The following is a 27715-nucleotide window of genomic DNA, read 5'->3' as shown; positions in this document are numbered from 1 at the left end:
TGTAATTTGTTAATCTCTGAAAATTGTAATGTGCCTAGAGGCTCTTGATACTAATAGAAAGAGAGGAGAGAATGGCAAAGTAAATCAGCTGTCAGTGTCAGGAGTGTGGGTGCTGAACACTATGTGCTTCAGCCCCATGGGACCAGTTACCCACAGTGCAGTGCAAACCTTGAGTGATGGAGGCAGCAACAGGAAGGTGGAGGGAGGTCACCAATGACCTTTCCAATAAGGCTGCACAAGACAGGCTGACACACACACACACACACTTAAGCACTAAACACATGCAACTTCACAAACTTTCCCTTGCTTGGTTTCCATGCTAGTTTGTTTTTTAAACTGACCTGACACTACCTTGATGTCATGATATTAGAAAGAATCACAGTTACAGATTCCCTAAGAGGATGTGTTTTATTTCAACCACTCTTTGAGTAAAAGGTACCCAATGGGGCAACAAAACTATTTGTATACAATACCGTTGCACATAATAGGTTAGCCCATTTAGCAGGGTGTTTAGCTTTGCTTTGCTTAGCATTTCTGTGCTGTGCTGCCTGTTGAGCAGAGCAACAAGGATGTGAGTACTCTGGCTGGCTGGGTACGGACGTCTGGGACGGTGAGGTGGGGTGGCTGGGTGCAGACGTCTGGAACTGTGAGGTCGGGTGGCTGGGTGCAGACGTCTGGAACTGTGAGGTCGGGTGGCTGGGTGCAGACGTCTGGGACGGTGTGGTGGGGTGGCTGGGTGCAGACGTCTGGGACGGTGTGGTGGGGTGGCTGGGTGCAGACATCTGGGACGGTGAGGTGGGGTGGCTGGGTGCAGACGTCTGGAACGGTGTGGTGGGGTGGCTGGGTGCAGACGTCTGGGACGGTGTGGTGGGGTGGCTGGGTGCAGACATCTGGGACGGTGAGGTGGGGTGGCTGGGTGCAGACGTCTGGAACGGTGAGGTCGGGTGGCTGGGTGCGGACGTCTGGAACGGTGAGGTCGGGTGGCTGGGTGCAGACGTCTGGGACGGTGAAGTGGGGTGGCTGGGTGCAGACGTCTGGGACGGTGTGGTGGGGTGGCTGGGTGCAGACGTCTGGGACGGTGTGGTGGGGTGGCTGGGTGTGGACGTCTGGGACGGTGAGGTCGGGTGGCTGGGTGCAGACGTCTGGGACGGTGAAGTGGGGTGGCTGGGTGCAGACGTCTGGGACGGTGAGGTGGGTTGGCTGGGTGCAGACGTCTGGGACGGTGAGGTGGAGTGGCCAATGCAGAGAGAGTTAAGAGTGACTGGTATAACTGAGTAGAATGCTTAACCAGCCCCCACCCTCGTTTTCTCTCACTCTTGCCCTCTCTCTCTATTTCTGGGGCTGCTGACTTTGTAAAACCTTGAAAATAGTCTGTCTAGAGTACAGACAGAAGTGTGTCTGGTGGGAGGGTTCGGGACTGGTCCGTTTCATTTAAAGAGGTATACTGATCCACTGTGATTTGTGATTGCATGATAGAATTGACTATGTGCATATCTGGAAAGAAAATTTGATAATTTCTTTAAAGGCAGTACGTGGGGTTACCTTCTGGATGTATATCCCTGTGATTTTAATTACATTATATTGACATAGTCTGGTTGATGTTGGCAGCACAGCAGGTAATCATGTCATTCATACCGTCACTTGCTCTTTGTATGACAAAGGTTACATGAATACATAGCACTTTGACCTTTGCTGACAGCCAGTGTTTTCTGGTAAGTTGTCCTGACTCCCTGTTTCTCTACGTTCTTGGTCAGGAGTAGAGGTCCGACGGTCAAAGCATCAAAACTCCAGTGAGAACGATATCGAGGTGATTTCCAGTGGCACTGGGCCAGACAGTCCCGAACTCTACATAAAGGGCACCATGCCCCCAAACCTGACCCCTGACCTGAGCCCCGACGCCAGTCACACGTCGTCGGGCCACTGCAGCCCTGCCACCGCCAAGCCCCACCGCACCAAGAACGCCCGCTTCCTGAGGCAGAGCGCTGTGGACGACGCGGGGGGAGGCGGCAACGGTCAGGAGATCCAGGTGCTGATGGAGGGCCGCGGAGGCGGGGAGTACTTGAGGGCCAACAGCTGGAGCGAGGATAAGGACAAGCGTTCCTCTAAAGGGGGCAGCCGGGGGGGGAGTCGCTCTACCACCCCGTCCGTCCAGGACGAGGCCAGGGGCGGTGGCCGCACCAATGGCCACGGACACAAGCACACCTCCTCCAATTACAAGTCCAGAGAGCATGGATCGTCCAATCATAAGGCCTCCAGGGACCGGTGGTCGGACTGTCCGTCAGCGTCGTGGAGATCCCAGCGGACGCACAGCGGTGACACGCGGCTGCTGGAGCAGGATGAGGAGAAGCTGAGCAACTACGAGATGGAGATGAGGCCACTCCAGCCCATGGACTCCAACTCCCAGAAGCCCTACGGGCAAGGAGAGGAGCGGCATGGTCATGGCGGCGAGGCCCGCTCTCACACGCTACAGAGACAGCGGCCTAGTAAGAGCCGGGAGAACAGAGAAGCCAGGGAGGGACGGGACAGAGAGGCGGCGCGACCGTCAGGGTCGCGGGAGGGCAAGGAGGACAGGGAGGGACTGGCCCCAGACTTGCAAGGGGGAATGAGCAAGGGGGACAAGCTGGAGGCTCGGCCTCTGCGCAGGGATCTCACCCTTTCCCCTCCACAGAAATCCTCACCCATTGCACTAGAACATGACGATGACAAGAAACTGACCCAGCTCAAAGCTAACTCGGTAAGGAGTCGCCTTTCCCACAGATTCAGTAATATGCCGGTTGTTCACTCACATGCAAAAATTACTAATATGTAAGCACTTACATTTAAATGTTAAATGCTCTCACACCTTTCTCAAATACATTGTCAGTGTAATTCATCTGTCACATACAACTTCTCTATAATTCATTTCTCAGTTTCGAGTTCACTCCATCTCTCATACACAACTTGACTATAATTTATCTCTTGTGGAACGATTCTAATGGACAGATTCAAAGGTGATAATCAGTCAAGGTCCACGGAACATTTTGTGATAAAGAGCAGCCGTATTTCCTCATTTTGATATTTCATCATTCATTATTTGGAAGAGAAAGGATTAGGTAAGGCCGGTGTATAAACTGGGACTGGGATTGGAGGAGCCTCTTTGCTTCATTGTTAACACTAGCCACTAAGTCAAAATGGGCTGTTTTGTTCACTACAACAACAGTCTCAGCTATCTATCACCCACTGTCCCCTTCACTACAACACAGTCTCAACTATCTATCACCCACTGTCCCCTCCACTACCACAGTCTCAACTATCTGTCACCCACTGTCCCCTTCACTACAACACAGTCTCAACTATCAATCACCCACTGTCCCCTTCACTACAACACAGTCTCAACTATCTATCACCCACTGTCCACTACAACACAGTCTCAACTATATATCACCCACTGTCCCCTCCACTACCACCCAGTTTAACTATCTATCACCCACTGTCCCTTTCACTACAACAGTCTCAGCTATCTATCACCCACTGTCCCCTTCACTACAACAAAGTTTCAACTATCCATCACCCACTGTCCCCTTCACTACAACAACAGTCTCAGCTATCTATCACCCACTGTCCCCCCACTACAACACAGTCTCAACTATCTATCACCCACTGTCCCCTCCACTACCACCCAGTCTCAACTATCTATCACCCACTGTCCCTCCACTACCACCCAGTTTAACTATCTATCACCCACTGTCCCCTTCACTACAACACAGTCTCAGCTATCTATCACCCACTGTCCCCTTCACTACAACACAGTTTCAACTATCTATCACCCACTGTCCCTCCACTACAACACAGTCTCAACTATCTATCACCCACTGTCCCCTTCACTACAACACAGTCTCAGCTATCTATCACCCACTGTCCCCTCCACTACAACACAGTCTCAACTATCTATCACCCACTGTCCCCTTCACTACAACACAGTCTCAACTATCTATCACCCACTGTCCCCTCCACTACCACCCAGTTTAACTATCTATCACCCACTGTCCCCTTCACTACAACACAGTCTCAGCTATCTATCACCCACTGTCCACCTTCACTACAACACAGTCTCAGCTATCTATCCCCCACTGTCCCTCCACTACCACCCAGTCTCAACTATCAATCACCCACTGTCCACCTTCACTACAACACAGTCTCAACTATCTATCACCCACTGTCCACTCCACTACAACACAGTCTCAGCTATCTATCACCCACTGTGCCCTCCACTACTACACAGTCTCAGCTATCTATCGCCCACTGTACTCCCAGCACCTTAGTAACAGCACATTGGCAAAGTAGCTCCTTCCACTAAGCAGCCCTGCATTGGCTGCCCCACACTCTGTTGCTAGGGAACAGCTTATGCCTTGCTTCAGCAGTAGCCAATCAGTGGGCACTACATGGTTACTGGAAGGAAGGAGTGGGGGGTATTTTCAGCCGCATAGGGAAGTAATGCAGTGGACTTGTGTAAGACAGGTTCACATTAAACACTGATAATATCACTCATAAATGATCACATTGTAGAACGCTTTTACACAAAGACCACCTGTGATCTATTTTAATGGGCAAACATAAACACTATGTGGATATACCAATATTACACCTGGAGCTCTTATCCATGCTTCACAGAGACAAACTGACAGTGAGCTGAACTGTGATCACAACAAGGAGAGTTCCGAATGGTTAAAACCTGGGTCACTGGCATAGAAAGTGCTCCTACAGTAGTTTTTACACAGCGCATCTTAAGGATCAATCTTTCACTAGCGTGGTGTGACATAAACATCTGTATTGTTGGCCACCAATGCATTGTGCGAATTACTGTGTTAAAATTTGGGTTTAATCTAAATGCATGAGATATTATATGGAGTAATTGCGAGTAATTGCTTTGATAATTACGTAGGCAATTGGTTATGCCCCTTCCCCTTTATCACCATTCCAGTCCTAGATTTTTTTTCCCATGAAGGTTACATAAGCCCATTAGTTAGTTATCATTAATAGCCTGCTGTATCTACACATGCTCTCTCGTACAGACTAATTTCAATGAACAGTATCTATCAAATGAGTGTACGTGTGTGTGTTAGTAAGACAAGCATGAATTAACACATTCTATTCTTTTCCTTCCTCCTCCACAGGGCTCCAGCTCAATTCTCGTTGTCATGGTGATTTTGCTCAACATTGGAGTTGCAATTTTGTTTATCCACTTTTTTATTTGAAAATGTATTACCTATTTGTTTCCTATTAATATCTATGCTATTAAATGATTATGAGTATTATAATGACCATACAGCCCATGACCTTTTGACACTTCGGTTAAGAGGACAGCAAGAGCTTAACAGCATGGGGATGAAGATGGCTCCCAACGCCCACTTCAGACTTCAAACAAAACAAAAAACATTTATGCTTTAAATCGTTCTCTCCCTGAGATTACCTGTTTTGTTTTTTTCATTTTAAAACCTAGTTTAAAAAAAAGTTTTGTCTCTATTCATTTCTCTCTATGAATATTCCGCTGTCCTTTGGGTTTCATTTGTTTGAGGTGGGAGAGTCCATGTGGTGGATTTAGTCCGCTCAGTCCCTGGAGTGCCACGGGTACTGCATTACCGCAGGATTTCATCCTAACTAAGCCCCCCCCCCCCCCCCCCCCCCACCTGACCGACTGAAATAACTGATCAGTTTAGTGATTGTTTAAATCCAGCACACCTGGTCAATGAAAAACATAAGGTGCCTGCGGTCCTCCAGGGCAAGAGTTGCCTACCTCTGAAGGAGGAGGGTTGAAGGAGACAGGAGATCACGCATCTGTTCTGGCGATCTGATGTGATTTGAAATGATTTAGCTGTCGTCGATCGAGCTTGCCTGTTGGAACGGAACCAGGAAACGTGAAAGCGCGAACCTGTCTACCCGGCAGTCGAGGCAGGCTAAAGCAAATGTTGAAAGTATCTGAAGCATTCAGAATGAACCCGTGTGTGTGGTGATCACACATATAATTCACCAAGGGATGGGAAACAGCCCCCTGTCCTCAAACCCTCCCCACTTCATTTAACATCTTCCCTGGGTACATCAACGGGACAGTCCTCCCTGTCACGTTGGACCCTTCCCAGTTTTAGATTATACACACACACACACTCCTTTTATTTTACCCGCCACCATGCAACCCTAACCACTACCAAGACTTCCCCAAATAGACCACAGAATGTCATGGGACATAGGTTTCAGGAACAAATTAAATGTACAGATGTGATTCAAAGAAAATAGGGCTAACAAACAAATGTTTCAGCTACAGATCCTGGTTGGCAAAAGGGCAAGTTTACAATCTGAAACCCTGGGATCACCAACAAAATACGTATATGTTAATAAAAGCAACTTGGGTTACCAAGAATGGTTCTGTCTGAGAGGATTTGTCCAAATCTGGTCACTATTGTGAAAGATTTTCCCTATACTCTACAACAAAGCAGGAAACCATGCTCTAAAGGAGATACTTACCTAACAGACAGAAAACTACCCTGCACATAACACATACAATCCACCCACATATTGATAAGCTATTGTATTCATTTCAAATATCGACATTCCAACTAACTGTCTTTCTCAATGTATCTTTGGCCTTTAACAGACAGGTTGAACTTTTTATGAGGACTAGTGCATGACATTCTGTCAGTTCTCATTTATCTGCTCCTCTGGTCTCCACGGGGCTATGCTCTCTATCTGTCTCTATCTGCTGTTTATCATGACTGAAGGGTTCAACTCAAACCTCAGCACACACCTGGTGAGACCTGCAGCCGCTGGCTGGCTATACAGTAAAAGGCTGGCTTGCCCAATTACAAGTTCAGAGACTGTTATGTCAAACTGCTGCTTTTAAAACAATGATTTACCAAGACATAAAAAAAAAATTACATTTTCTAGCTATTTGCAAGACGTCTGAAAAAACGCCAACTGCCTTGATTTTTAAAGTAAGAAAAACCTAAAAAAAAAAAAAAAATGCATGCTCACGTATGTTTTAGTTTTGTATAGAAAAATACTAAAAGTCTCTTCTAGTTTTGGATGCAGTATGAGGGATGAAAAAATGTCAGCCCAGTGCTGAAAGGTTGTCTATTACAGGCTTAACATTTGAGACATGAATAAAACAGAACCTTTCCACGTGTTGTTCAATGCTGTCCCGAGAAGCAGCCTCTTCCATTGGGCGGCCTTGATTGGAGCTGCAGTACAGCAGACATGTTCATCCCTGATTGTCCAGGACAAAGCCCAAATCTTACACGGATCTAAAGAAGAAAATAGATAAACTAAGGGAGAAATGTTTTTATATATATATATATATATATATATATATAGCTGGCTAACTAAAGACTCTTAAGACCTTTGTACTAGCATGGCTGTATAGGGCTTGTATTCCCCCCTGATTTTCGGGGTCCTCCAGGTCAGTGGTCATCCACTGGCTGTTTCTCTTCCCCATCCCTCCCTAGACCTCTCCGTTTCTCTATCCAGTCAGTCAGTCAGAGCTGCCCATGTGAAGGAATGAAAGCTGGGGCCAAACGTGTGGAGTTTCACTTTTCAATGTTAGCTTCCCCTGTCTTGACTTCCTGAGGTACTGTTGAAATCTGGACTGTAACTAAGAGATGGTCTTATAATGAAAAATGGTTCACTGATTCAAGACATAACTATGAAAAGTGTTAACTCTTGGGTGTTTATGACGCTGAGGGGTGATAACTGGCTGATCTACTATTCAGACTGAGGTACACATCACTATGTGAGCCAAGAATGCCCAGCTCGGTTCTATCCTCTTTGATTTCCTTACTTTTTCAGGTTTGTTTGTTTTTGAGTTATGTGGAGAAAATAATGAAAGTGTTTGAAAGAGAACTCCTTGTTTGTGGTTATTGCATCTCTCCCTTCCTTGACCTCTCCCTCTTTAAATCAATTTTGTTTTCTAAAAAATGTTGCTTGTGTATAGCAAATGCATATAACGCACTGAAACGTGTGTGTGTACATGTGTGAGACCACCATGGCAACCATGGCTTATTATTCCTTGGCCTCATGAGAAGTGTATTCTGTCAGATGAGGGCGGGGCTTGTCTCCCAGGACATCTCAATAAAAGGGAGGTTAGTGAAGAAGAGAGAGGAAGGAAAGGGAATCGGCAGATAGCGATGTCGTTTCAGGCTCAACATCATTCTTCCCCTCTAATAAGTCTTCCTTTCACGCTATTTAAATTAAATCTATACTCACCCCTCTCTATTCATGCAGTTGCACTGCCACACAGTTGAACAGGAAAAACTGATGAAGCACAACATATTTCCCCTGAATATAATTGAAATAGTACATTCCACATACACCACCGCAGCTTGGTTTGTAAGCTACTCGTCAATGATCGCCTTCCCCTAGACAGAAGTAGCATGTATGAACCAATGGTTGTGTGCAACATCAATAAATGCGTCATCAACAGACAGATTGCTATAGCATATGATGTTGTTAGTTGATACATAAAAAATATATCCAGTCTTTGTAAGGTCTGGCAATGCAAACATGCCTAGAGTACTAACCTGTTTGTGTGGCCCATAGGTTGCTACTTCTCATAGCAATATAACCACAACAACACTCAAAAGGTTCATCTTACATTATTCTGTACCTTATTTAGTAACAAAATCATATACTGTTTACTAATGGCACCATTACATAATAACACAACTTAGTTTCTAATGCATCAAGAACTGCTGCAGTTTCCAGACCCTAGAACCTTTTACGTTCACATTTAGCAGATGTTCTTTTCACAAGCAACTTACAGAAGCAACTACGGATAAACAATACTTTACTCAAAGGCACAAATGTTTTTTTTTTACATGATGGCTCAAGGATTCCAACCAGAGACCTCTTGGTATTAGCCTAATGCTCAAACCATAGGCTATTTGTTATCAGCCTAATGCTCTAACCATAATCTGTAATCAGCCTAATGTTCTAACCATAGGCTATTATTTTACCAACATAATGCTCTAACTATATGCTATTTGTTATTAGCCTAATGCTCTAACCATAGGCTATTTTTTTCCCCAACATAATGCTCTAACTATAGGCTATTTGTTTATCAGCCTAAAGCTCTAACCCAGTGGTGTCAAACTGGTTCCATCGAGGGTCGGGTGTCTGCAGGTCTTAGTTTTTTCCTTTTAATTGGATCACAGTTCAGACCTAAACAACCAGGTGAGGGTAGAAACAATCCAATTAGTGACCAAATTAATCAATCATGTATAAGGTGAGAACGAAAACCATCAGACACTCGGCCCTCCATGGAACCGGTTTGACACCTCTGCTCTAAACACAGGCTATTTGTTATTAGCCTAATGCTCTAACAATAGGCTATTTGTTATTAGCCTAATGCTCTAACAATAGGCTATTTGTTATTAGCCTAATGCTCTAACCATAGGCTATTTTTCAGCCCTTTTCACTGGGCAACTCCATGGGGTCTCAGACTCCCTCTTTGTTTGCTTGAGCTTCCTGCCTGAAGGGAAGTTAAACCAATTTCACCAGAGATTACTGTAATAAAATCACTGAGGAGTATAACTGTGTCTCACCACTAGAGGAGGATTATGGGTAAATTCTATAAATTGAATTAAAAATTGAAAGGGGTATAGAGGATTTGGAGGCAAGTAACAGTTCACAAAATAGCTGACCAGCAGACAGCTACTCTCAGGAAATATGTTATAGGAAACTGTTATAGATGTGATTATTTGACTTCGTAATTTCAAAGATTTAAAAAAAAGTATTAGAAACATGCAATCATGAGTCAGAATACTGGACCTGAACCCTATCAAGGGGTCCACTTCGAGAAGGGCTGATAATGAATGGTAATTATTTCACATATTCAGCTGGCAATTAAATTGAAAATAACCAAGCAAGGGTCTAAGTCATTGATTTGGCAAACACTCCCGAGTCAGTGACACACAGAGAACACACAGCAGCACGGGTCTGTGACGAACACACTGCGTGTTCCCTGACACGTCAGCAGCACAGCTCCCAAAAAAGTATTGTTTGAGTTATTTATAACATCACAATTTTTTGTATTTTTACAGGATTTTAAATAAAGCGGGGGTTGAAGAACGGAGTGAGTTGAAGACAGGGCAGCATCATCCCAGTAACCTCATCCATCTCTCCGCTCTGCATCTATTATTCATCAATCCTCATCCTTCATTCTTCTCAGGGCTTATAAAATAGGTCACTCTGGGATAGCCAGCCAGGCTGCATTTCATTTGGATGTACTGATTGCGTTCCTTTCTCGTCTTCTAACCCTGCAGTCCACACGCTTCAAGCTTGTCCCTCTGCCTTACATCAGTTTATCTTGGCTGAATCCTCTTCCCTCTATGATATACCTTCCTCTCTCCATTCTCAGACAAGCCAATGACTCAGTCTGGAAGATACAGAAGGTTGAACTGAAACAAATTAACTGTTTTACCAGTAGTATACAGTAGAGGGCAATGTTTCCAGTTGTGACTGTTGCAGTACAGCAGCAAGAGGCATGTGTATGGGCTGAAATATGTGCCACCAGAAACTGAATTTGAATTATTTAGATTTGAATTTGAATTGTTAAATTATGTTAAATTGTAATTACCGTATTTGTCCCAGCCAAATCCATGGTGGTCACACCAGTCTGGGCGTTCTGGGTCAAGGCCGGCCACTGGCAAAGCAAGAGCTTCTTCCTTGTTTAATGTACTATGCTCCAAAACGTATGTGCAGATTGGCCCAAGAGGAGTCCTATGCGCCAATGAACGCTATCTATCGATCTGCGCTCGATTGCTCTTCCTTCATCCTCCAACTACCCGGATGTCTGTCTCAGTAACTTGAAATTGAATTTGAGAACTGAATCTGAATTGTGAGAAGTGAATGTGAAGATATATAGAGAGTTTAATTTTCAGTGAGGATCACATTTTATTGGACTTCGGATCCAAACGAATAAATTCAATTTCAAATTATAAAATTCAGATTCAGTTTTTCAATGCAATTATTCAAATTAAACAATACAATTTCAAATTATGTGATTCAAATTCAGTTTTTCAATGCAATTATTCAAGTTTAGCAATTCAAATTCAAATATAAATAATTCAAATTCAGTTTCTGGTGGCACATATTTCAGCCCATACATGTGGTTAATTTTGAAGTTTGTTTTAAAATGAAAATCCACACTACTCATATTTTTTGACTTGGAATTATAGACATAAATTACAGAAAAATATAAACTGTAAATGCTTTATGAGCGTAGTCCAAATATACTTAATCAGACCCCCAAATGAAACTCTGTAGCTTATATAGGTATTTGTTAGTGGGGCATTAAATTGGCTTTTTTTCCCCAAAAAACTTAGGATTTTTTTTCTACTGCAGATTTCCACTTAGTGTAAAACATTGTCTTATATCTTCTTATGTTCAATTTAACACAAACTTTGGTAGATAGTTGTAATATAAACCATTTTCAACACCCTCATCTTTGAAAACACTACCAAAGAACACAAAATCTTTACTTCTGGAAATTTAATGTGAAAGTGGTTAAAAATGTATCATTCAAGGGGGTGACAATAACAAGTTTTTTACCATTTTCTTTGAAGATATGAAAATAAAACAAAAACTTTGTTTGCTGGTGCAGATCACACTTGTCCAAATTACAAACCAAGAGATTTAGGTCTCTGTCCAAACCGAAATGTAGGGCTGCACAATTAATCGAGATTACGATATTGATATGTTCAATATCACAATCGGCAACTTGCGCGATTTTCAGCTCCAAAAAAGGTGAATGATATGCGTTACAAGCGAGGCAACGGGCATGCATTGTACGTCCGTAATAGTTTTTCTTGCGGATGCTGTAGGTATTTTTGTAAATAACTTAAATACCTAGACTAATTTTGTTTAAATACTTGATGGTTTTTCAGTGTTAGTTTTAGTTAATACTGCAACTGCTAGCAAAATATACCTCAAGGGTTGAGAAATGTTACCTAAGCAGCTATGGCAAAGGCACAAACATAGCAAATGCTACAAACACCATTGCATTAAATGAGCAGTTAAACGAATAGTTCGACACAGTCTGCACCTTCAAATTGGTAATACGAGTAAAATAGAAAACACTTAACTTTAACTTGATTTGTATTCAGTTCAATAGCACATTATGTATGCTATGATCTCTATTTTTAAGTGAGATTATCTACGCTGTTCACACCCATGTTTGAAAATCGCAAATCATTACCGTAATTGTAATAGGCCTATTTGTCAAAGAAATCGCAATTCAATATTTTATCCAAATCTTGCAGCCCTACAAAAGAGCTAGGTCTACTGTACAAACCAATAGAGTTAGGTCTACTGTACAAACCAATAGAGTTAGGTCTACTGTACAAACCAATAGTTCGATGTACTGTACAAACCAATAGAGTTAGGTGTACTGTACAAACCAATAGAGTTAGGTCTACTGTACAAACCAATAGAGTTAGGTCTACTGTACAAAGGCAGAGGTTTATTTAGGCACAGAACAGAACAGAGACATTGTTTAATTGGACTCTGGGGTCACGGGGAGGGAGTAGGCACATCCCTCCCTATGACATACACCAGGTTCCCTCTCAATCATGATCCATTCAAACACACACACACAAATACAAAAGGAAAATTCTGTCTTACACATTCACACGCTCATCGCTGGTCTTCAAAGAAAACCTTGGCCATGGCAATGCCCACTTTATGGACCTTCTTGTCCTTGGCCTCTGGGCCCATGTTGGCCCGAGCCAGGGCTACCCAGTACTGTTCAGTACGACTCTGGAAGTCTTCCAGTTCTTCCCCTGGCTGCACTGATGGGTGCTCCTCATCTGGAAACCGAAACACACACCACATAGGCAACAGAACAGTGTTACTGCTGATGCCAACAGACCAATACTACACCCCAATGCAACTAACCCAAATAATGAAGGGCAGAACAGCGGAACCATAGAAACACCCTGAACATCTACAGTGGGGAGAACAAGTATTTGATACACTGCCGATTTTGCAGGTTTTCCTACAAGCAAAGCATGTAGAGGTCTGTATTTTTTATCATAGGTACACTTCAACTGTGAGAGACAGAATCTAAAACAAAAATCCAGAAAATCACATTGTTTGATTTTTTTAATAATTAATTTGCATTTTTTTGCATGACATAAGTATTTGATCACCTACCAACCAGTAAGAATTCCGTCTCTCACAGACCTGTTCGTTTTTCTTTAAGAAGCCCTCCTGTTCTCCACTCATTACCTGTATTAACTGCACCTGTTTGAACTCGTTACCAGTATAAAAGACACCTGTCCACACACTCAATCAAACAGACTCCAACCTCTCCACAATGGCCAAGACCGGAGAGCTGTTTAAGGACATCAGGGATAAAATTGTAGACCTGCACGAGGCTGGGATGGGCTACAGGACAATAGGCAAGCAGCTTGGTGAGAAGGCAACAACTGTTGGCGCAATTATTAGAAAATGGAAGATGTTCAAGATGACGGTCAATCTCCCTCGGTCTGGGGCTCCATGCAAGATCTCACCTCGTGGGGCATCAATGATCATGAGGAAGGTGAGGGATCAGCCCAGAACTACACGGCAGGACCTGGTCAATGACCTGAAGAGAGCTGGGACCATAGTCTCAAAGAAAACCATTAGTAACACACTACGCCGTCATGGATTAAAATCCTGCAGCACACACAAGGTCCCCCTGCTCAAGCCAGCGCATGTCAAGGCTTGTCTGAAATTTGCCAACGACCATCTGGATGATCCAGAGGAGGAATGGGAGGTTATGTGGTCTGATGAAACAAAAATAGAGCTTTTGGTCTGAACTCCACTCGCCGTGTTTGGAGGAAGATGAAGGATGAGTACAACCCCAAGAACACCATCCCAACCGTGAAGCATGGAGGTGGAAACATCATTCTTTGGGGATGCTTTTTTGCAAAGGAGAAAAGAAGACTGCACCATATTGAGGGGAGGATGGATGGGGCCATTTTTCGCGAGATCTAGGCGAACAACCTCCTTCCCTCCGTAAGAGCATTGAAGATGGGTGGTGGCTGGGTCTTCCAGCATGACAACTACCCGAAACACACAGCCAGGGCAACTAAGGAGTGGCTCCGTAAGAAGCATCTCAAGGTCCTGGAGTGGCCTAGCCAGTCTCGAGACCTGAACCCAATAGAAAATCTTTGGAGGGAGTTGAAAGTCTGTATTGCCCAGAAACCTGAGGGATGAGGAGAAGGTCTGTATGGAGGAGTGGGCCAAAATCCCTGCTGCAGTGTGTGCAAACCTGGTCAAGAACTACAGGAAACGTATGATCTCTGTAACTGCAAACAAAGGTGTCTGTATCAAATATTGAGTTCTACTTTTCTGATGTATCAAATACTTATGTCATGCAATAAAAGGCAAATGAATTACATAAAAATCATACAATGTGATTTTCTGGATTTTTGTTTTAGATTCCATCACTCACAGTTGAAGCGTATCTATGATAAAAATTTTGACTTCTACATGCTTTGTAAGTGGGAAAACCTTCAATATCGGCAGTGTATCAAATACTTGTTCTCTCCACTGAATGACTCATTTACCTTCGTCTTCGCTTTCCTCTTCTGATTCCTCATCTTCATCACCTCCTTTAGCTTCCTCATCCTCTTCATCATCGTCCTCCGAGTCAGTACAGTCGTCCAGCCATTCTTGGGTTTCTGCGGAGGAAAGGGTTCACTGATCAGGAACGCCACAGCCTCCACCCCAAAAAAAACATAGACAGAGAGGCCCGGCTTCCCTCTGACTTACTGGGGTCCATCTCGACCAGCACCTCCCACTGGTCCATCTTGTGAAGGTCTAGACAGTACAGGTCATTGAGGGTGAACTGGCGGTCTCCCACCTCGAACATGCCCCCATACAAATACAGCTTCCCGTGTTTCACAGTCGCCATGGCACTGGAGCGAGCACAGGGCTCCACCAGGATGGCCGAGGCCGCTTCATCCTCCTCATCCTCCTCCTCCTCCTCTCCCTCGCTCTCCTCCTCCGTCTTTGTACCGGGGATTATCTCCTTGATGGTCATGACCGTTCCGTCTTCAGTGACAACCTCCCTGATGACCTCCACGGGCCCCTGCGGCGCCGCGGTCTCGTCCCGGGTCACCTCTGAACCCTCGCCCTCCTCCCCGCCCTTTTTACCCCGTCGACGCTTCTTCTTTTCTGACTTACAGCCCTGCCCAAGGAGAGGGAAACGGTTTAACCACTAGAAAACAAACACTGTCGCTCATAGCTGTCAGTTTACACACGTTCATTGAACGCGGCAACGTGTGGCTTTCAGGCAGTTACTTTGAGCTGAGCAGGGAACCAGCGGTTCTTGTTGATGTCATACAGGTAGAGATCATTGTAGAAGTCCCCCTCCAGGGTCTCATCCTCCTCCTCGTCACACACCCCTCCGAACAGAAGCGCCCGGCCAGTGGGCCCAACAGCCAGGGAGAAACCCGACCGGGGGTTAGGCTTGGACCCAGATGGACTTATCCTGGACCATGACCACTTCTCTGAGTGGAAGAGGGACAAAACAAAGAATTCGGAACAATGTAATGTGAAAAGAAAACGCTGCTTTTAGAAGTCTAGGGTAGCCTCTAGCCAAAATATATGGGCAGTGGTTCCCAAGATGTTTCACCCAGTGCACACATACCAAACAATGGAAACGTCCTCCATCGGAAAGAGTACCCTTTAATGAAGACTTCAATATTTAGTTTGAGCTTATGAATTAACCAAATTCAATTCATGGCATTATTTTATTTGATCAAAATAAACACAAAGATTTAAGGGTTTGCTTGGTAGATTGGGCTGAGCAGCCAGAATTTATTCGACTGGCTGTTTGAGGACACAACCACCGAAAGTCACCAGTTAGGATGAACACATCATTACTGGGAACAGATAGCAGCAGCAACTGATGACTGCGATTGCTTGCCCCACTGCCTTAATCAACCCCCACAACCTCCCCCACCCTCTGACTTTTAGGGTGACGGCATTAGCATGAGCATCCCAGCACCTTGTTCTTCTTTGCCATCTCTCTTCAGCAGAAACATGTCAGAGTGGATGGTTCCCTTTTCCACATCTTTCTTAGCTTTCTAAAAAGGCAACAAGAAAACAAGTGGGATCAAAACGGCATGGACTCAGTTAAAAATCCACTGAACATCTCAATATGGCATCCAGCAAAGACACACCGCTTTGGAGTAACCCCCATAGATGATGACCCCGGAGCCGTCAGGAGTGGAGGTCATCTGGCAGGCAGAACGAGGGGAGGGGCCAGTTCCAGAGGGGGAGAGGCGACTCCAGGTAAAGGAGTCCAGACTGAAGGCGTACACATCATTGTAGTAGATGAAATCCCTGCAAGACAAGACTTACACTAGCAACAGACAACCTGCTTTGAAAAAACGAAAGGTTCCACATATCTCCAAAGAAATAAGAGCAGCAGACTAACTGCTTCTAAAAATACAGTAAACTGAGACTTTGGCTTCTTGCCTTAATTCCGATAATTACCCTTTCCATCATCTCCCCTTACCTGGCACTCTCGTGAAAGCCTCCAAACACCAGCAGCTGTCTCTTACTAAGGACCATGCGATGTCCACTCCTTCCAGAGGGGGCACCTGGAACTCTGGGTTAAACACACAACCCTTACAGTACACACACAAAATGGCAGACTGGTTCACCCCGTATTACCTCAAACATCCCCATTCTTTCTACCCAGAGAACTCTGTGACCCATCACTTACCACCCCACCCCCCCACCTCTCAGGTCCTTGTTGCACTACTCCCTTCTACTTCTCTGACACTACCTTGCAAAGCCTGATAATGGGTGTTTTTCACTTGTTACAGGTACGTGTCTACCTCAGGAACTTCACTGCTGCTATCCCTGCATTTCAATTGCACAATGCACCTTGTACATTCAATTTGCCTCTTTGCACATTTTGCATACTTAGAATTGCTATTATGCTTGCATTTGTACAGTTGTTACACACACAGCAGCACAGGTCCTCGAGGTAGACACGTGTGTATCTCTGCCTTCCCATTTGCCTCGTTTGCACATCTAGAATGCCATTTAGAAATTGCCATCTTTACCCAAACAACAATTATCCAACATGTAACATTCACTATACCTAAAACATGTGAACTTTCTGCCCCTGCTCTATTTGCACATTTAGTACTGCCATGTGTACTGCATTTGCCTTCATTGCACATCTACACATTCACATTTTTATGTACATATACACCAATCAGCCATAACATTATGATCACTGACAGGTGAAGTGAATAACACTGATAATCTCGTTATCATGGCACCTGTGAGTGGGTGGGATATATTAGGCAGCACGTGACCATTCTGACCTCAAAGTTGAGGTGTAAGAAGCAGGAAAAATGGGCATCAAAAGGATCTGAGCGGCTTTGACAAGGGCCAAATTGTGATGGGCGAGAGCATCTCCAAAACTGCAGCCCTTGTGGAGGGTTTCCAGTCTGCAGTGTTCAGTATCTACAGTGAGGGAAAAAATATTTGATCCCCTGCTGATTTTTTACGTTTGCCCACTGACAAAGAAATTATCAGCATATCATTTTACTGGTAGGTTTATTTGAACAGTGAGAGACAGAATAACAAAAAGAATCCAGAAAAATATCTCAACAATTTTATAAATTGATTTGCATTTTAATGGGTGAAAAAAGTATTTGATACCCTCTCAATTAGAAAGATTTCTGGCTCCCAGATATCTTTCATACAGGTAATGACCTGAGATTAGCAGCACAATCTTAAAGGGAGTGCTCCTAAAATCTTAAAGGGAGTTACCTGTATAAAAGACACCTGTCCACACAAGAAAGCAATCAATCATCCATCCATCTTCTTCCGCTTATCCGAGGCCGGGTCGCGGGGGCAGCAGTCTAAGCAGGGATTCCCAGACTTCCCTCTCCCTAGACACTTCCTCTAGCTCTTCCGGGGGGACACCGAGGCGTTCCCAGGCCAGCCGGGAGACATAGTCCCTCCAGCGTGTCCTAGGTCTTCCCCGGGGTCTCCTCCCGGTGGGACGGGCCCGGAACACCTTCCCTGGAAAGCGTCCAGGAGGCATCCGGAACAGATGCCCAAGCCACCTCAGCTGACACCTCTCGATGTGGAGGAGCAGCGGCTCTACTCTGAGCTCCTCCCGGGTGACCAAGCTTCTCACCCCGCGGCTGGGCGATCTAAGGGATCGCCCAGCCACCCTGCGGAGAAAGTTAATTTTGGCCGCCTGTATCTGGGATCTTGTCCTTTCGGTCATGACCCAAAGCTCATGACCATAGGTGAGAGTAGGAACGTAGATTGACCGGTAAATCGAGAGCTTCGCCTTGCAGCTCAGCTCATTCTTCACAACGACAGACCGATACATCGACCGCATTACTGCAGAAGCTGCACCGATCCGTCTGTCAATCTCCCGTTCCATCCTTCCCTCACTTGTGAACAAGACCCCTAGATACTTAAACTCCTCCACTTGAGGCAAGAACTCTCCACCAACCTGAAGTGGGCATGCCACCCTTTTCTGACTGAGGACCATGGCCTTGGATTTGGAGGTACTGATTTTCATCCCAACCGCTTCACACTCTGCTGCAAACCGTCCCAGTGCATGCTGAAGGTCCTGGTTTGAAAGGGCCAACATGACAACATCAACAGAACCAGCGACAAAGGGCAGCCCTGCCGGAGTCAAACATGCACAGGGAACAAGTCTGACTTACTGCCGGCAATGAAACCAAGCTCCTGCTTCGGTCGTACAGGGACCTGACAGCCCTTAGCAAAGGACCCAGGACCCCATACTCCCGAAGCACCCTCCACAGGATGCCGCGAGGGACACAGTCGAATGCCTTCTCCAAATCCACAAAACACATGTGGATTGGTTGGGCAAACTCCCATGAACCCTCCAGCACCCTGTAGAGGGTATTGAGCTGGTCCAGTGTTCCACGGCCCGGATGAAAACCACACTGTTCCTCCTGAATCCGAGGTTCTACTATCGGCCGTATTCTCCTCTCCAGTACCCTGGCATAGACTTTCCCGGGGAGGCTGAGAAGTGTGATCCCCCTGTAGTTGGAACACACCCTCCGGTCCCCCTTCTTAAAAAGAGGGATCACCACCCCGGTCTGCCATCCCAGAGGCACTGTCCCCGAACGCCACGCGATGCTGCAGAGGCGTGTCAACCAAGACAGCCCCACAATATCCAGAGACTTGAGGTACTCAGGGCGGATCTCATCCACCCCCGGTGCCTTGCCACCGAGGAGTTTCTTGACTACCTCAGTGACTTCATCCTGGGTGATGGACGAGTCCACCTCTGAGCCCTCAGACTCTGCTTCCTCAATGGAAGACGTGACGGCGAGATTGAGGAGATCCTTGATGTACTCCTTCCACCGCCCGTCGAGATCCCCAGTTGAGGTCAACAGCTGCCCAGCTCTACTGTAAACAGTGTTGGTAGGGCACTGTTTCCCTCTCCTGAGGCACCGGACGGTTTGCCAGAATCTCTTTGAGGCCAGCCGATAGTCCTTATCCATGGCCTCACCGAACTCCTCCCAGGCCCAAGTTTTTGCCTCCACAACCACTCGGGCTGCAGTCCGCTTGGCCTGCCGGTACCCGTCGGCTGCCTCAGGAGTCCCACAAGCCAACCAGGCCTGATAGGACTCCTTCAGCTTGACGTCATCCCTTACTTCCGGTGTCCACCATCGGGTTCGGGGATTGCCGCCTCGACAGGCACCGGAGACCTTACGGCCACAGCTCAGAGCGGCCCCTTCAACAATGGAGGTGGAGAACATGGTCCACCCGGACTCAATATCTCCAACCTCCCTCGGGATCCAGTCGAAGCTCTGCCGGAGGTGGGAGTTAAAGATCTTTCTGACAGGAGACGTTCCCAGCAGCCCCTTACAGCACGCTTGTGTCTGCCGAGTCTGTCCAGCTTCCTCCCCCGCCATCGGATCCAACTCACCACCAGGTGGTGATCAGTAGACAGCTTCGCCCCACTCTTTACCCGAGTGTCCAAGACATACGGCCGCAGGTCAGATGAAACAACAACAAAGTCGATCATTGACCTACGGCCTAGGGCAGGGGTCTCCAAACTATTCAGCGGAGGGCCGAGTGTCTGCAGGTTTTCGCTCTCTCCTTGTATTTGATTGACTAATTAGGTTACTAATTGGTTCGTTTCTACCCTCACCTGGTTTCTTAGGTGTGAACTGGGAACCAAATTATAGGAAAAACCAAAAACCAGCAGACACATGGCCCTCCGTGGAATGGTTTGGAGACCCCTGGCCTAGGGTGTCCTGGTGCCACGTGCACTGATGGACACCCTTATGCTTGAACATGGTGTTCATTATGGACAAACTGTGACTAGCACAGAAGTCCAATAACTGAACACCGCTCGGGTTCAGATCAGTGGGGGCGTTCCTCCCAATCACAGCCCTAAAGGGGTCACTGTCGTTGCCCATGTGGGCGTTGAAGTCCCCCAGTAGAACGATGGAATCCCCAGTCGGAGAACTTTCCAGCACCCTTCCCAGAGACTCCAAGAAGGTCGGGTACTCTGCCCTGCCGTTCGGCCCGTAGGCACAAACAACAGTGAGAGACCTATGCCCGACCGATAGTCGCAGGGAAACGACCCTCTCGTTCACCGGGGTAAACTCCAACACATGGCGGCAGAGCTGGGGGGCTATAAGCAAACCCACACCAGCCCGCCGCCTCTCACCATGGGCAACTCCAGAGTGGTGAAGAGTCCATCCTCTCTCAAGGAGTGTGGTTCCAGAGCCCAAGCCGTGCGTAGAGGTGATCCCGACTATCTCTAGTCGGGAACCTCTCAACCTCACGCACAATCTCAGGCTCCTTCCCCGCCAGCGAGGTGACGTTCCACGTCCCTAGAACTAGTTTCCGTGTCCAGGGATCGGGTTGTCGAGGCCCCTGCCTTCGACTGCCGCCCGATCCTCTACGCACCGACCCCTTATGGTCCCTCCTGCAGGTGGTGAGCCCACGGGAAGGCGGCCCCACATCGCTCCTTCGGGCTGAGCCAGGCCGGACCCCGTGGGGAAAGGCCCAGCCACCAGGCACTCGCATACGAGCCCCAACCCCGGGCCTGGCTCCAGGGTGGGTCCCCGGCTGTGCCATACAGGGCGACGTCACGGTCTTCAAAATGTTTTCCATCATAAAGGGTTTTTGAACCGCTCTTAGTCTGACCCGACGCCCAGGACCTGTTTTCCTTGGGAGACCCTACCAGGGGCATATAGCCCCAGACAACATAGCTCCTAGGGTCACTCGGGTACTCAAACCCCTCCACCACGTTAAGGTGGCAGTTCATGGAGGAGAGCAATCAATCAATCAGATTCCAAAATCTCCACCATGGCCAAGACCAAAGAGCTGTCCAAGGATGTCAGGAAAAACATTGTAGACATACACAAGGCTGGGATGGGCTACAAGACCATCACCAAGCAGCTTGGTGAGAAGGTGACAACTGTTGGTGCGATTACTCGCAAATGGAAGAAACACAAAAGAACTGTGAATCTCCCTCGGTCTGGGGCTCCATGCAAGATCTCACCTCGTGGAGTTGCAATTATCATGAGAACAGTGAGGAATCAGCCCAGAACTACACGGGAGGATCTTGTCAATGATCTCAAGGCAGCGGGGACCATAATCACCAAGAAAATAATTGGTAACACTACACCGTGAAGGATTGAAATCTTGCAGCGCCCACAAGGTCGCCCTGCTCAAGAAAGCACATGTACAGGCCCATCTGAAGCTTGCCAATGAACATCAGAATGATTCAGAGGAGAACTGGGTGAAAGTGTTGTGGTCAGATGAGACCAAAATCAAGCTCTTTTGCATTAACTCAACTCACCGTGTTTGGAGGAGGAGGAATGCTGCCTATGACCACAGGAACACCATCCCCACCATCAAACATGGAGGTGGAAACATTATGCTTTGACAGTGTTTTTCTGCTAAGGGGATAGAACAACTTGACCGCATCAAATGGATGATGGACAGGGCCATGTACCATCACATCTTGGGTGAGAACCTCCTTCCCTCAGCCAGGGCATTGAAAATGTATTGTGGATGGGTATTCCAGCAATACAATGACCCAAAACACACAGCCAAGGCAACAAAGGAGTGGCTCAATAAGGAAAAACATTAAGGTCCCGAAGTGCCCTAGCCAGTCTCCAGACCTTAATCCCATAGAACATCTGTGGAGGGAGCTGAAGGTTCCCAAAAATCAGCTTTGAAACCTTAATGACTTGGAGAAGATCTGCAAAGAGGAATGGGACAAAATCCCTCTGTGATTGCCAACAAGGGTTTTGCCACCAAGTACTAAGTCATGTTTTGCAGAGGGGTCGAATAATTATTTCACTCTTTAAAATGCAAAGCAATTTATAACATTTTTAAATGCATTTATCTTTTTTTTCTTTTTATTCTGTCTCTCACTGTTCAAATAAACCTACCATATAATTATAGACTGATCATTTCTTTGTCAGTGGGTAAATGTACAAAATCAGCAGGGGATCAAATATTTTTTCCCCCTCACTGTATCAAAAGTGGTCCAAGGAAGGAAATGCAGTGAAACGGCGACAGGGCTATGGGTGGCCAAGGCTCATTGATGCACGTGGGGAGCGAAGGCTGTCTCGTGAGGTCCGATCCAACAGACGAGCTACTGTAGCTCAAATTGCTGTAAAAGTCAATCCTGGTTCTGATGGAAGGGTGTCAGAATACACAGTGCATCGCAGTTTGTTGGGTATGGGGCTGCGTAGCTGCAGACCAGTCAGGGTGCCCATGATGACCCCGGTCCACTGCCGCAAGCGCCTACAATGGGCACGTGAGCATCAGAATTGAACCACAGAGCAATGGAAGAAGGTGGCCAGGTCTGATGAATCATGTTTTCTTTTACATCACATGGATTGCCGGGTGTATGTGCGTCGCTCACCTGGAGAACATATGGCACCAGGATGCACTATGGGAAGGAGGCAAGCCAGCAGAGGCAGTGTGATGCTTTGGGCAATGTTCTGCTGGGAAGTCGTGGGTCCTGCCATTCATGTGGATGTTACTTTGACACATACCACCTACCTGAGCACAAAGCAAAAATGGTTCAGGAATGGTTTGTGGAACACAGCAATGAGTTCAAGGTGTTGACTTGGTCTCCAAATTCCCCAGATCTCAATCCAATCGAGCATCTGTGGGATGTGCTGGACAAACAAGTCTGATCCATGGAGGCCCCACCTTGCAATTTACAGGTCTTAAAGGATCTGTTGCTAACGTCCTTGTGCTAGATACCACAGCATACCTTCAGAGGTCTAGTTGAGTCCATGCCTCAACGGGTCAGGGCTGTTTTGGCGGCAAAAGGGGAACCTACACAATATTAGGCAGGTGGTCATAATGTTATAGCTGTTTGGTGTACTTAATACTTGTAAATACTTGTAATTTTTCTTCCTTCTTATTTGTACTTCTGGTTAGATGCTAACTGCATTTTGTTGTACAGTACTTGTACTTTTCAATGACAAAGTTTAATCTAATCTAATCTACAATAACAATGTGGCTCCTATGGATGCCCAGGTCGGGCCACTCACTTGATCTGCTCCCAGGTGTTGGTGGAGAGGTGAAGCACCCAGAGGTCTTTATAGTGGTAGAACTGCTCCCCATCAGGTGATGCAAACTCCCCCCCAAACACCCACAGTTGCCCCCCTCCCTGAGGAACTACGACTGCCTGCAAAGACAGGAGGTGACAAAGAGTGTGATAAGGACTTATAGGGAGAGAGAACAATCAGAATGATACGACCTAATCTGACAATCCACCAGATCACTGTGTGCAAGAATAGTCTGTCCTCTGGTGTCTAAGGGCAGACAACAGGGCAGATTTAACTCTATAATAGTTTTATTTTTCAAATGACCAGATGTTATATAAAGTATACCACAGAGGGCATCCGGTAGAGCGCAGGCTTGCGGTGCTACCTTTGACAAATTTTCTGCCCGGAAAAACCCTGAGTATAAGTAGATGGGATGTGCATTGGTGAGCTCTGTAAAGAGGATGAGCTGGTGAGCTCTGTAAAGAGGATGAGCTGGTGAGCTCTGTAAAGAGGATGAGCTGGTGAGCTCTGTAAAGAGGATGAGCTGGGGAGCTCTGTAAAGAGGATGAGCTGGGGAGCTCTGTAAAGAGGATGAGCTGGGGAGCTCTGTAAAGAGGATGAGCTGGGGAGCTCTGTAAAGAGGATGAGCTGGGGAGCTCTGTAAAGAGGATGAGCTGGGGAGCTCTGTAAAGAGGATGAGGTGGGGAGCTCTGTGAAGAGGATGAGGTGGGGAGCTCTGTGAAGAGGATGAGGTGGGGAGCTCTGTGAAGAGGATGAGGTGGGGAGCTCTGTGAAGAGGATGAGGTGGGGAGCTCTGTGAAGAGGATGAGGTGGGGAGCTCTGTGAAGAGGATGAGGTGGGGAGCTCTGTGAAGAGGATGAGGTGGGGAGCTCTGTGAAGCGGATGAGGTGGGGAGCTCTGTGAAGAGGATGAGGTGGGGAGCTCTGTGAAGAGGATGAGGTGGGGAGCTCTGTGAAGAGGATGAGGTGGGGAGCTCTGTAAAGAAGATGAGGTAGAGGTGGTGAGTGGAAGTTGATAGGAGGGACAACATTACCTGGTGAGCACAGCGTCGTGGAGGAGGGTTGGGGATCTCTGACTTCACCCAAGTGTTCTTCTTTATGTTGTAAAAGAACAGGTCATTGTAGAGGTATGTCTGACAGGAAAAAGAAAACTTCACTGAACATCATAACCTAATTCATCATTAAGTCAAGAAGGATTAATAACACGCCACAACGACTCTATTCAAGGTACGTGAGTTGTACCTTTTTACCGTTGAAGAACTCGCCTCCAAACAATACCAGCTCATCTTTGTCTGGGTGTGCGGACAGAGAAGCATTCAATCTGGAGTGGTGAGTCAGACAGGATATCAAACAGGTTACCTGACGATTAATATAATCACTATAACCTGACACCTGGTTGTGACAGGAGCTGCCACAGTGCTTCAATACAAAACCAGGACAATCAAACACTATGATGTGGGACATTTTAGGAGGTGTCCTTTGGAAGGATTGTTGAGATGTCTTTCATGTTTGTATCTAAAAGAATATTCCTAATTGAGAAATAATTCTCAATCAAAGTTGGCATTTATTTTTCATCTGTAAATTCATAAGTGGTGTCAAATGAAGCATACATATATATCATTTGCATTGCAAAGTTTTAATACTCTAAATCAAAATCCCAGTAATCAAAATCATGTAAAATGTTCCTTCCTGCAAAGGACATTCCTATGGATTCAATTTGTAAAAAGCATGTATATGTTTGTTCTGGTTCTATAAACTCATTGAAAACTCGTGTCACCTGGGTGAGGGTGGTTCACAGGCAGTCTCCACAACTGTTGTCTTCTTGGCGTCCAGTGACTGGAACTCAGCTATTAGTGCTGCCAGGTCCTCCTGTACAATGTTAATGCCATAGGAAACAAAGACTGAGACTCTTTACTGTGTACAATGCATGTCAGACAATGACAATTTGACTGACAAAACGTTGACTGGTTCATTGGGTTGTTATTTTTTACAAACACACACTACCTTAATCCTGACCCTAAACTGAACCCCAAGTAACAAACACACGCACAAAGAGAGAGAGAGAATGATGTCACCAATTTCTGTGTAGATCAAGCTAGAAAACGTGAAACTGCTGTAATTTGGAAGATAGACATGCCTAATGTACCTCTTCTCGTTTCGACCTTTTTGAAATCTTTTTATCCATTTTGGCTGCTGTCTTCTCTGCTCCTTTAACTTTCTTCTGCTCTTTTTTACCCTTTTTGCCCATTTTTGCAGTATATTAATGGCCACAGATTAGCTTTGAAATATTTATTAAATTACAGGCACATGGAAACGATCAGTATTACATACGCCTTGTCAGCAACATTAAAGAAAGTACTTCCGGGTCACGGAAATCGCGTATATTTCAAAATACAAGTTGTCGATCAAACAGTATAAAATGTATTTTTTCTTAACAGTAACTGTCAAAGCATTGACAATTACTGATATATTTTCATATTTAAGTGCCATGTACATAAAATGTGTGTTTAAAAAAAAATTCCAAGGTCAAATAAATGCAGCCAATGTAAATCACTATATGGAATACTTATAGCCTTATAGCGGACAAACTACTGATCAAGTCGCATTGAATGTACTTTTAGCTGTATAAAGCAATTTATATTTCATTAACAGAGGTTTGCATTGTGCCCAAAGGTATGGACGGAGTAAAAACTTGGAATTAAACTTGGAATTACAAGGTACCCTATGATTATCATACACATAGCGTTTGACCTGAACTTTTATTTAGAACACAAAATACGAAAACTATAAGTCTTACTGGTCGCTTTAACGTGACGTCACGGCACATGGGAACACCCATAGACATAATAAAGAATAGACGCCGCATCGACCGCTACTGCCTACTGGCGCTGACGAGCCGTGGGACCGCCATCTTGGACCGGTCAGCTGCTCCACTCAATGTAATCTGTTTTGGCAGGTGAAACGACCTGTCAGCGCATTTAATTAATCATGAAAAGTGACTGTTTTTATTTAAACTACACATTTACTTTGTTGAAACTCCCTTGAAAAGTCTGCAAACTTAATTAATGTAGCAATTTTCAAAACACAGTTACAAGTGCTTTTCAGAACCCAGAGGGAAAGGGATCAGGGCTAAGACAATAACAAGGACATAATGTAAAGATAAACTTCATTATACACAAGCTCACAAACTTAGTGTAAGGCAAAGGAGACCAACATTTGGATTCCTGGAGACACACACCATGAGGCTAGAGTTCATGAAACACAAACAAACAGAGGTATTTACAGACCCAACAACACTTACAGCAGTATTCACATAAAATGTGACAGACCACTGTTTTCAGGCAGTTTTAAGCCATTGCTTTCAGATTCAGTGTTAATCTTGTCAGAATGATGACAGATATGACATAAAGATACTATGTGTGATGAGTAAGGTTAAAGTACAGATAAAGCTTAGAATTAGTTTTGGGATGTTGGAATTTAGGATTAAAGTCTTGAATTGTCGTGGAACCACACACATGCACACGCTCTAAAACCCCTGAAAGAGGACAGTTCTTCCTCGTGCTCCCTTTCTGCAGTTCAAGAGAGGTGAGTTTGGTAATGTGGTGCAGCCTTATTTTGAGAAACACAGACACAACCAATGACAACAAGTCAGAATGATGGTTGTCGATGCCAAACTGAGTCTCCTCAATGTGTTCCCCAAGCAGAAAAACATCCTCCGTTCCAATCTCCTCCCGGACGATGTCTGTGACTGTCGACACCTTAGGAGCTGGCATTGGTGAAGCTTGGCGGATCACCCTCTCTGCAGCACTCAGCACCTTATTAAAATAATAATTAAAAAAAATACATTATAATTTATATAGTGATTTACACAGGTGAGACACCACACCAAACCATCAGGTGGCGGAAGATGGCCTGGAAGTGCCGATGGATTGTTATTCCAGCCTCCTTATATGGAAAACAGGCACACAATACATACATTACTCACAAGACATAAAGATATTCATTAGGTATATTTTCAAAATTGTAATTAAAAGAACACCAACCCTACCTGATGCTCTGATTGAATTAAATAGGAGCTCCAAGTGATCTTGGCTGAACCTGTTGGTGAGCACATACCACTGAACTAAATAA

At 45.7% G+C, this 27715-nt stretch overlaps 2 protein-coding genes across 8 annotated transcripts in view; one reads left to right on the top strand and one right to left on the bottom strand.

Moving 5' to 3' along the window:
• Positions 1-5649, top strand: part of jph3 (junctophilin 3) — a 39292-nt gene extending 33643 nt beyond the window's left edge. For 2 of the 3 annotated variants that reach the window (XM_020040442.3, XM_010884013.5), the window contains exons 5-6: positions 1755-2734; positions 5154-5649. In XM_020040442.3, coding sequence (XP_019896001.1) covers positions 1755-2734; positions 5154-5234 — 1061 coding nt within the window. In that variant the 3' untranslated portion in view covers positions 5235-5649. The remainder of the gene's footprint in view (positions 1-1754; positions 2735-5153) is intronic. The other variant, XM_010884014.5, reaches the window with a different exon arrangement.
• A 1603-nt stretch (positions 5650-7252) lies between these two features.
• On the bottom strand, positions 7253-26465 carry klhdc4 (kelch domain containing 4). 5 transcript variants are annotated; one of them, XM_010884016.5, is made up of 13 exons: positions 25731-25957; positions 25362-25453; positions 24827-24905; positions 24619-24717; positions 23568-23704; positions 16538-16630; positions 16200-16362; positions 16025-16103; positions 15316-15524; positions 14785-15202; positions 14580-14693; positions 12649-12833; positions 7253-7274 (listed from the first exon to the last, which is right to left on the bottom strand). In XM_010884016.5, exons 1-12 carry the CDS (start codon positions 25830-25832, stop codon positions 12661-12663), a joined length of 1758 nt encoding a protein of 585 aa, XP_010882318.1. In that variant the 5' UTR covers positions 25833-25957; the 3' UTR covers positions 7253-7274; positions 12649-12660. The 5 variants fall into 5 exon arrangements, with proteins under 5 accessions (XP_010882318.1, XP_010882319.1, XP_019896003.1 ...); XM_010884017.5 differs by lacking the exon at positions 7253-7274 and adding an exon at positions 9887-10402; XM_020040444.3 differs by lacking the exons at positions 7253-7274; positions 25731-25957 and adding an exon at positions 26382-26465 and having other exon boundaries at positions 11503-12833.
• Positions 26466-27715: the final 1250 nt, after the last annotated feature.

Source organism: Esox lucius, chromosome 19, assembly GCF_011004845.1.
Source record: "Esox lucius isolate fEsoLuc1 chromosome 19, fEsoLuc1.pri, whole genome shotgun sequence".
In the NCBI taxonomy this organism is placed as follows: domain Eukaryota; kingdom Metazoa; phylum Chordata; class Actinopteri; order Esociformes; family Esocidae; genus Esox; species Esox lucius.
The sequence above is the reverse complement of the archived record's forward strand: the minus strand, read 5'-3'. Positions and strand labels throughout refer to the sequence as shown.